The 9,751-nt window shown below is 44.9% G+C and overlaps 1 protein-coding gene across 1 annotated transcript in view; it reads left to right on the forward strand.

The window, feature by feature from the left end:
• Positions 1-3,773, forward strand: part of LOC104274326 (fatty acid desaturase 1-like) — a gene marked incomplete at its 5' end in the record, with an annotated part of 7,462 nt that extends 3,689 nt beyond the window's left edge. Inside the window, 5 exons of the mRNA XM_009869924.1 lie at positions 847-944; positions 1,238-1,334; positions 1,990-2,069; positions 2,665-2,790; positions 3,547-3,773. Of these exons, the coding sequence (XP_009868226.1) occupies positions 847-944; positions 1,238-1,334; positions 1,990-2,069; positions 2,665-2,790; positions 3,547-3,598 (453 nt within the window). The remainder of the gene's footprint in view (positions 1-846; positions 945-1,237; positions 1,335-1,989; positions 2,070-2,664; positions 2,791-3,546) is intronic.
• Positions 3,774-9,751: the final 5,978 nt, after the last annotated feature.

Raw genomic sequence — 9,751 nt, forward strand, 5'->3', positions numbered from 1 at the left:
TTCATACAGAACTTGTCCTTCAGGTAGAACAAGAGTCTCGTTTAAGGTAGAAGCGGTCATTCTGGGCACTTTTTTTTGTTATTGTTTTCTGAAACCAATGCAATAAAAACCTGTGGGCACAGAATCTGTGCCCACGAAATCTGTGGGCACAGAGAAAGGGGGAAAGCAGCAGAGATCAAGGGGAGTTGGAGGATGAATCAGGATGCCTCCATTTTGCAAAATGATGTATTAAAAAACAGGTAGCTTCCAGGTAGCCTAAAACTGAATCCAGTGTGGGGTAGGGGCTGTGTAGAGGACTTTCAGAGTTGTTAGGAAGATGATTTGTTAGGGGAAGACATCAGACTTTGAGGAATAGCGTGGCTTTTAGAGGCTTAAGAAAAAATGCAGGAAAAGGATGCCTCTTCTCTGAGATCTGGGGTTTAGAGACAAGGCATCTTGCTGTTTTATTCCTGCCTGGGAGATGGGACAGCCAAGAGAAAATGAACATGAGGGAAATTAGGTTGCAAAAAATGTGAAAAGTATGAGATGGAGGTAAGCCAAAGCTCTTTATTCTTTTAATTGGCTAGATTTTTCTGTTGTGTTCTTACTGCTTTCTTTCTCTTTAGATGTAGAGGTAAGTGCGCTGCTTTAGAACATGTCCTCTCTAGTGTTTGCCCTGTGCTGGGCTCTTCTGACCAGGATAATTCCCGAGCACAGCAGTGGCTGTGTGCCTGATTGCTTTGTGATAGGGCTGGGGAGGAAAAATCTGTCAGTAAAAGATGTTGTGGGAGGTTTTAAAGGGATGGTAAATTCAGAAGCCAGTAGTTCTTCCTCTTAATGAGGTTTTATCTGTTCCCTATCCTACAGGACCTGGCCTGGATGCTGACCTTCTACATCCGATTCTTTCTCACCTACCTGCCCTTACTGGGGGTGAAGGGTATCCTGGGGCTGATCGTGCTAGTCAGGTATCATTCCATTTATAATTCCTTCATTTTCCATCCCCAGTTTTATGTTGGTCCTTTATGTCAGCTTCTCCTCAGCATCTCCCTGTTACCTTTCTCAGCATCTCCCTGTTCTTCTGTCTCTTTACGCTTTTTGGCAAGACAGAGGTTGTCTGTCAGGCGTGTGTAGGTCTGACCTGCTGACCAGATGTTCGGGGGCTCCTGGTGTTTATTTGGTCACACAACAACTACCTGGTCTGGGTACAGGCGTTTTGCACCGAGCTCAGTAGTGGTTTTGTGTGTGTTTGTGTGCACAGGTTTATAGAGAGTAACTGGTTTGTCTGGGTGACGCAAATGAATCACATCCCGATGCACATCGATTATGATAAGAACGTGGACTGGTTCTCTACCCAGGTAAGGACTTCTTGCCAGAGACCTGTGACTTCAAAGGTGAGAGGGAACAGTTCTGGGTATGGAATGCCCCAGAGAGCTGATCCCAGAAGTGCTGGGAGCTGAGAGAGGAGGGCACAAGCAGGTTGTCCTCCCTGGGTGAGGTGAGCAATTAGTGCCAAGGAAAAGGGTGCAAGAGTAGGATGGAGGCTTCAGATGCTGAGCACAGATGCCTCAAGCGAAATAGTTAGAAATGCTACAATGCTAGGTGATCCTGGGAGTTGGACTAGATGATCTTTCGAGGTTCCTTCCAATCCCAAACGTTCCATGATTCTCTGATTCTTGCAGTCCAGGAAGGATGTAGCTGTGCTCTGTTTTATTTTAGTTCTGAAGCGGTTACACTTTTGTTTAAGTGAGAGAGGTGAAAGTCCGGGTTGTTACGGCTTATCTCCCTGGGGATGTCAAGTCTGTTTTCCTAAGTAATGTCCCTAACAATTGTATATCACAGCACGGCCATCTGGTGTTGACTGCAGATAATTCTTGGAGATGCTGTATTCAGCCAGAAGGCACGTGGTGATAAAGAACTTGCCCCTGCTTATTGTTGTGTTTGGCGCAAGTAAGAGAAACGACATTCCAAAAAAACCACCTAAATTTGACTGTCTGATTTTTTTCCCCCCAGCTCCAGGCAACCTGTAATGTTCATCAGTCCTTTTTCAATGACTGGTTTAGCGGACATCTGAACTTCCAAATCGAGCACCAGTGAGTTGAAGCATGGATGGGGACAGTGGGAAGAATTTCAAGGAGCGCTAGGTCGGCAGAGCTGACAAGGTTCCTGTCTCTCTGTCAGTTAATACAAGAACAAAAGATAATTGAGCACGGCGCTGGCAATAAGGATCAACACCGAGGTCGCGGGTTCGATTCCCCTTCAGTCCCCATGTGTTGCCAGGTCTAGTCGAGAGGTGGCGTCCCTGCCCATGACAGGGAGCTTGGACTAGATGATCTCTAAGGTCCCTTCCAGCCTAGGCCATTCTGTGAATCTATCAATCTATGATAATGTGGGTCGGTTCTGTGCTCTTTGTATTGGGATGGAATGGGAAGTCCAAGAAACATTTTGGAGCACCAGCGAGCACCAACCCCACTTCAGATATGAGGAGTATGGCATGGGAGTGAACGTTACCAGCCTCTTGGTTAGTGTGGACTGGAGCGATGTGAGCGGTACCACCTTAGAGCACTGGTGACTGTGGGCACAGGGGGACATTGAGGCACTCCCAGACTCGGGCACAGAAAGAAGAGGGAGAGGAATTCTGTGGGGTGATGACAGATGCCACTGAATCACTGTATTCTATTCCCACAGCCTTTTTCCTACAATGCCTCGACACAACTACTGGAAGGTGGCCCCTTTGGTGAAGTCCCTTTGTGCCAAACATGGAATTGAGTACCAGTGCAAGCCGTTGCTCACCGCCTTCGCGGACATTGTGCAGTACGTATCAACCCACTGCGTTCTCCCAGAGAAGGGTTTCCCAATATTATGGAGGGATTCAAGCACAGGATGTGGGAGGGAGAGGGGCAGCCAGCTCGGCTCACAGAAGTTCTGTGAAGAGCTGTAGGTGGTGTAGATGGCTGTGAAAGGGGTCGGAAAACTATTCAGACGTGGTGCTGGTGTCAGTAGCAGTAGTCAGAAGGTGTCAGCAGGAGGCTCCTGGTCTTCAGCTCTGAAGAGTCAGAGGTCAGTAGGATGTCAGATGCCTCTGGTCTCCAGGTATGCTCCAGGGAAATGCATGTTTCATAAAGATGAGTTTGGACTGTCCTCCATTCTTTCTTTTTCCTGCCTTTCTTCCCTTCCTTGCCCTCCAGATAGTTCTTATTCCATTGAAGTCATATGGCTTTTCTTCTGCCATCCTTGCTCCTTTTGTTTTCATTCTAATTAAGCTGTTTGCTTTAGCCTTCCAGTCTTTGTCTGAGGTAGCCGCAGTAGTTTGGTTCTTCTTCACCTTTCTAGGGAGCTGTAGTCTACCTTACCTTGCCTCTGAAGATGTCTGAGCAACCTGATCTCCTTGAAGATGTCCCTGCTCATTGCAGGAGGGTTGGGCTAGATGACCTTTAAAGGTCCCTTCCAACCCAGACCATTCTGTGATTTTTTTATTTTTTTTTGCTTAATTTGTAGATGGGAACTTTTCCCACAAGGCTCTGTTCCTTGGATGCTTGTTTCTAAGGAAATGTGGTTCTCTCTTGGCAGCTCTTTGAAAGATTCTGGGGAGCTCTGGCTTGATGCCTATCTACATAAATAAGCAGCAGTGGATCCTTGCAGAGGAGTTCCCCACCCTTGTTGCCTCCTGTGGTGGTCACCATGAAGATACTGCACAGAGGAGAGAGAGCTGGCTAAGCCAGAGGTGGGGAGGTGGCCTAATTCCAATGATGAATGTGATTAATATGAATTTTTTTTTTTTTTTAAAGGTGTGTTCTTAATTCTTCTTGTGCTTCTTTCATTCCTCTTCTCTGGTGCTGTTTTACGGGGAAAAGCTGAATGGAGGAGGTTTTGTTCCACCAAGGGCTGGGAACAGATTCCTTTCTACCTGGTGATACTTCATTTGCTGAGTATATAGGAGGGGAGTCTCTTATCTAACATAGGCTTTTGTGAGGTGGCTCTCATAAATGTGGCAAGACAGTTGAGACAGTACGAGCTCAAAGAACACGGGAGTTATTAAGATATGGAATCAGTAAGGAATTGTGTAGGTACAGTGTTTTCAAATACCTATGTGTAATTAACAATGGCAATAGAAGTGTCCGAACCAGGGGGTGGTGGGAAGCACGTAAGAGCCCAAACTGATTTCTATGTACATGGGTGAGGTGGAGAAGGTGCAGGCAGCAGCTCTGCGGGGGTAAGTGTGAGGAAAAAGGTCTAATTGGAGCCCTAAATGAGGCAGAGAAACAGGAAAGGAGAACTTCTTCTGCAGGCATGCAGGTGTGAGAGCTGGGCATGCCGTGTTCTGTGGGAATGCTGCCCTCCACCCCTCTTCTGTGGCTAAAAGCCTCTGGATTATTTGCCCCATGGAGTCCCTGCAAGCAGTTTTCAAGTCAGAAGAGACAGAATATGGCATGTGCCTACTCGAGATCCCTACAAATGTGGCTTGGGAAGCGAAAGAGTAATGGGTCTGTGGTCACTCTTTGCTCTTTTTTGAGTGAGAGAACTCGTGACTTGTGGCCCGTGGAGCAGGAGCTGTCTGAGCTGCAGACGAATTTAATACAGATGTAAAAGTGCTGGGGGTTGGGGTGGTGGTTGAATGCGTTAAACTTTTCACTTGGCAGAAGGCAACTGGCCGCACGCCCGTCGGCCGCTGCCTTGCTGGGCTTTGGGGGGAGATGGACCTTCAAAACACACCCCAGGAGGGCACGGACTGGGTGATTTACTGGAGTATTAATTAGCCTTACTGCATTTCCTGGTGCCTTTTCATTTCCTACACTGACGATACCGATGCCAAACCAGGGTAGGGCCGTTACCTCGGTGAGGGGTGGCTTTAGTCTCCAGAGGGATGGGTTGATTTTGAGGAAGATATGGTGCTTTTCCTGATTTAATGTCCAAAAGGAGGAGGGCTTGTGAGGGAGTGGAAGAAGTGCATCTTCCCAGACCAAAAGTGTTTTTGGGCACAGAATAATATTGTCATGGAAATAATGAAATGATCATTAAATCATTGACACCTGTTGATAAAGACCCTGAAGAAAATGGGCCCTAGTTGCTCTTTTACCTTGTTTTTGCGTGCTCCGTTTCTTTCCCTCTTATTATTGGAACTGTTGATGGAGGAAAGTCCTAATAATAAAAATTCCTTGTCTTACCAATTATTGCTGTCGTCAGAGTACAATATGTCTGCCCAAGAGTCTACATTCTCTAAAACACAGAATAAATGCCTGTCACCAGCTGAGAACCATCATAAACCACAGCAGTTGTGTTTTGGAGGAAAGGGATCAACTCAGTCCTTATTTTTACGTGGGTAAAGTATGCAGTACCAACAACTAAACCAAATGAATCCTACTGACACAAAACCGTGCACCAGCTCTTCCTCTAGCATGAGGAGGAAAGCTAAAAAATGAACTTCTAGAAGCTGTGTTCCTTTATATGTAGGTAAGTGTTTTGTGAACTCAAGAGCTGCTCTGTAAGGACATTGGTTTGACAGGCTGTCAGCTCTCAGGTGAAGCTATAGTGGCACTGCTGAAAGTTCCCTCGGACCTTGGAGTGTTGATTCTGAGCCACAAAGGGCCAGAAGTCTTGTTATGCCGGTCAGGAGAGCAATTTAGCATCTCGGCTCCGTCATAGAGCCCAGGCTAGACGCTGGACACACAAGGAAAGCTGGAGAAATGGAGAGCAGCCTAAGCTGAGCAAGTTAATGCACTGAAGACAAGGAAGTCTTCAAATTCCTCTACAGGTATTGCATCTCCCTAACTCGAGCTTCACAACTCCGAGTTTTGTCCATCGGATAAAACAGCAGACTGTGCCGCTGGCGAGAATGCTTCCATCTCACATTTTTGGCCACAGTTGCCAGGTTTGACAATAAATTCACTCCTGGTCTCTTCTGGTGGTCCGGTGAACCTTTAATTCAGGTGTGACGGTAGAGTGGTTCCAACGGGCAAGGGAGCTGCTCTTCCTCCTTTGGCAGGACAAGTTTTTGAACATCCCTGACTAATGAGGGAACTGGGCCTGAGCTTCTCGGGGTGCGGTGGAGATCTTTACAGAAGTACGAATGCTTCCAACATGTTTAGAAGGAAGACGGCTGGACTTCAGCTGGGTTCATGAAGCTTTGAAAGTCCTTACCAGGCGCGTCGTGACAAGTGAGGTAAGTGGAAGAAACTCTGCTTGTAGGTCAGTTGGTGTCTCCCATCAAGTGGCTTTTTTTCTGAATGCACAGAGTGAGAACAATAATTACCTGGATGTTTAATTTTAATTTTAATTTAAGCTACTCCCAGGGCTAGGATGATCTAGTCGTTAACAGCTTTGAAGAGAATAGTATGTCTTAAGTCCCACCTTAGTTCCTAAGATATTGGAGACTTGTGTGTTCTCTGCCACAATGCAGGAAACCAATTGCCTGATTAATGAGGAAAAATAATGCGATGAAGTGATTCACAGCCCGAAAGGGTAAGACCAAGAGGGAACCTGAATCAACAGAAGCAGATCTGTGTGTCTTGAGTTTGCCAGATGTTCTCCAGGTGTGGGACAGGTCAGGAGGAGGAATAAGCTGCACAACTTCAGTTCCTGTGATTACTCTGGGCTGTTTAGACCCCACAGTGGCAGATTACTCTGAAACTTCTAATACCGAAATACTCAAATGCAACTCCAAAACCCCATTTCAGGTTCTCTGACCACGCCTTGGGCTACACCTTTTAGGAACGCCACCACCAGCCCTTAGATTTGCAATTTAGTGAGAATCCTTTGGCTTCACGCTCCAGCCTTAAAACATGGAACTTGAACATTGTGAAACAGCCACAGGATGGCAGTCAGGGTCAGAAGGAGAGGAGGATATCCAACCTCGCCGGGAACCGGAGCAGGAGGGTTTAAAGGCTCCAGTCTTGCTGTTACTCTACTGTTCTGTCCCCTTAAAGGACACAAATGCAAAATTAATGCACTGCTTACAGCAATTCTTGGCTGATGCGAGAATGGAACTGCTAAAACTTGCTAAACCAAACGTCATATCCCCATCTCACTCACTGTTATAGGCAAGATTGTGATAAAATAACCTTTGTGGGAAGGAGTAGGTTGTGGGGCCTTTTGGTTTTGAGTCTTTATTTCAGTACAGCCTAAACACCAGGAATTAAAAGGTGTGTCTGATATCTCGTGCGGATTGAGTAAACATGAAAATTCATTGTCTCTCTGCAGTGGATCTGATCACGAGGTAGGGGACAGTAATAAATCTGCTATCGGTAACTGTTCAGAGCCAACCAATGGTTGGACTTAATGATCTTAAAGGTCTTTTCCAACCAAAGCTGTTCTATGATTCTGTGATTTTATGGGGGTTCCGAGGTTGTGTGTGTGCCGTTCGCCTGTCCTGTACTTACTTACTGCTCTTTTTCTGCCGTACTTGTGGCAGGTTGGGCAATGAAGTATTTGAATTACATGGTGTAAAGAGAGATTTAATGAATAGGATAATTGCTAATTAAAGCCCCCGCATTGCAGCAAAGCTTATTTAGGAACGAAGGCAGAGAATTGACACCCAAGGTAAAGCCGGTTGGTCTACAGCCTCTCCATGGGATTTGGATGTTGGGAGAGGATGTAGTCCCCAAAGATGTGCAAAGGAGAACAGATTCCTCTGGCATTTTCATGGAGTCTTAAAAACTGCAGTCCAGGCTTCATAAGGCTTTGAAGATTGTCCAGTTAAGCGCCCCAGCCCAGAATAAATTGCTTTTTTCAAATCAGGGAGGAACATTTTCAGCAATGGAGTATGTGAGATTATAAAAACGTTAGGGTGATTTTAAAACAGTTAAGGATGATGGGGCAACTGGAAGAGGGCAATGGTGTTGCTTTCCCCTTCCCAACACCCACACTTTTTGACTTGTTAATGTAATGAGTGATCTGGATTTGCAATCCTTGCCCAACCCATGCATGTGTTGGCTTCAACTATGCCAAATTCCCAAAGAGGGGAACGGTGCTGTTTATAGAAATGTTTCCATCTTTAGAAAAGAGGAAGAAATGAAGATGATTGTGGGTCCTTACAGGATAGATAAGGGATGCAGCTGAGCCACTCAGAAACAGAATGATATGTGACTTCCCCAGGTAGATTCTTTGTTAGGGGGTGTAAAAAGATTTCTTAACAGGTCAGGTGCAGAAGACTAATGTATTAATGCAACACCACTCATGGGTGGGAAGAGAAAGAGGATTACGTTACACTGGAAGAGAGTATGTTGGCATGAATGTGGTTTCTGTGTGATTTACATCTGTTACAGAGACAATAAATATTAAATATTCAGAAAGTGGTGAGGAATTTCTACAGAGAAAGTTGTGAAACAGCAATAAATCCTAACACGCCAATGACTGCTTATGTGAAAGGCTTATTACCATGGTGTCCTTTAGGCAAAATAGTTTGCGAGAAGCAGTAGTTTTGTAGCGCTGGAGGATCAAGTAACACGATTTTATTTTTCTTTTTCATAGAATTGCAGTATGGTTTGGTTGGAAAGTATCTTTATGGGTCATCTAATCCAACCTACCTGCAGTGAGCAGGGGCATCTTTGACTAGATGAGGTTGCTCCGAGCCCTGTCCAGCTTGACCTTGAATGATTCCAGGGATGGGGCTTCTACAACCTCTCTCAGCAACCTGTGCCAGTGTTTCACCACCCTCGTAGTAGAAAATTGGGCCGTTTTCAAAGGTCTGACTGATCCGTAGTAGTCTACCTTGTCTTTCATCCCAAGACCTAGCTTGACTAAAAGAAACCTTAGGGGAGTTCCTTATTGTAGAAGACTAAAGTTCTCAGAGCTCCTTGAGCTAAATAAAACAGGAAGCAGTGACTTGATCATAAAATAAGGAATTTTATAGCAGAGAGTACTTCTGAGTAGCTGAAACGTGAATCTATAACAGTTCAAGATGAATAGAAAGTGTAAATTCTTACTACCAAGGTTAATTAGCCCAATGTTCAATAGAGCAGGGATAGATTATCCACTAAGGGAAATATCAAAATATAAGAATAACTTAATTTGCTAGCAGACGATTCCTTGCAAACTGTAGCTGTTGTTTGCTTTGACTCAGGAAGAGATCAGTGCAGTCCTGGGGGCAGTATTTTCATAATTAAGTCACCTTCTGTATAACAGACCTTTTGGGATGAATGTGAGTGTTTCTAAACCAATCATTTAGATACACAGGCAGATATTCTACCTGGCAAGAAAAGAAGCAAGTGTCCCAACAAGTGAGTCTGAATTATTTTCCAGGATCCTCGTACAATCAGTTAAGAAAAAGGAACAAGATGGAGTAATAAATGCTGGAGGATGACCAAATGAAAGAAAAGGTGTATGAAGGTGCTTCCAGTGAGCTCATATTATGTCTTGGTCATTTTGAGGTTCTTTTTATTTTATTACCTCCTCTTCTCTCATCCAAGAGGAAGATAAGAAACTTCATTTGAAACTAGAAAGCTACAAATATTGCTGTCTTGAGCAAATGTTCCAAAGTTACCAAAAGGGAGGAAGAAATAAGGAGAAAAGGCCTGCTGGAGTCTAATTCAGATTCCAGAACAGACATTTGGAGTAGCTGGTTCATGTTATGGTCTATGTCTTATAGACAACTTCTAATTCTTGAAGCAAACTTTTCTTCAGAGAGAACAACTTCACCTTAACAAAGATAGTCACCACCCATAACTGCTGTGAGGCAGAACATGTCAAGGCAAGGACAGACTAGAATAGATTCCTAAACTTTGTGTCATCAGATTCAAGACTGGAGGCAGAACGTGTGGAAATTTCTTTCTGAAAATAA

The sequence above is a fragment of the Apaloderma vittatum genome, unplaced genomic scaffold (assembly GCF_000703405.1).
Source record: "Apaloderma vittatum isolate BGI_N311 unplaced genomic scaffold, ASM70340v1 scaffold5975, whole genome shotgun sequence".
In the NCBI taxonomy this organism is placed as follows: Eukaryota; Metazoa; Chordata; class Aves; order Trogoniformes; family Trogonidae; genus Apaloderma; species Apaloderma vittatum.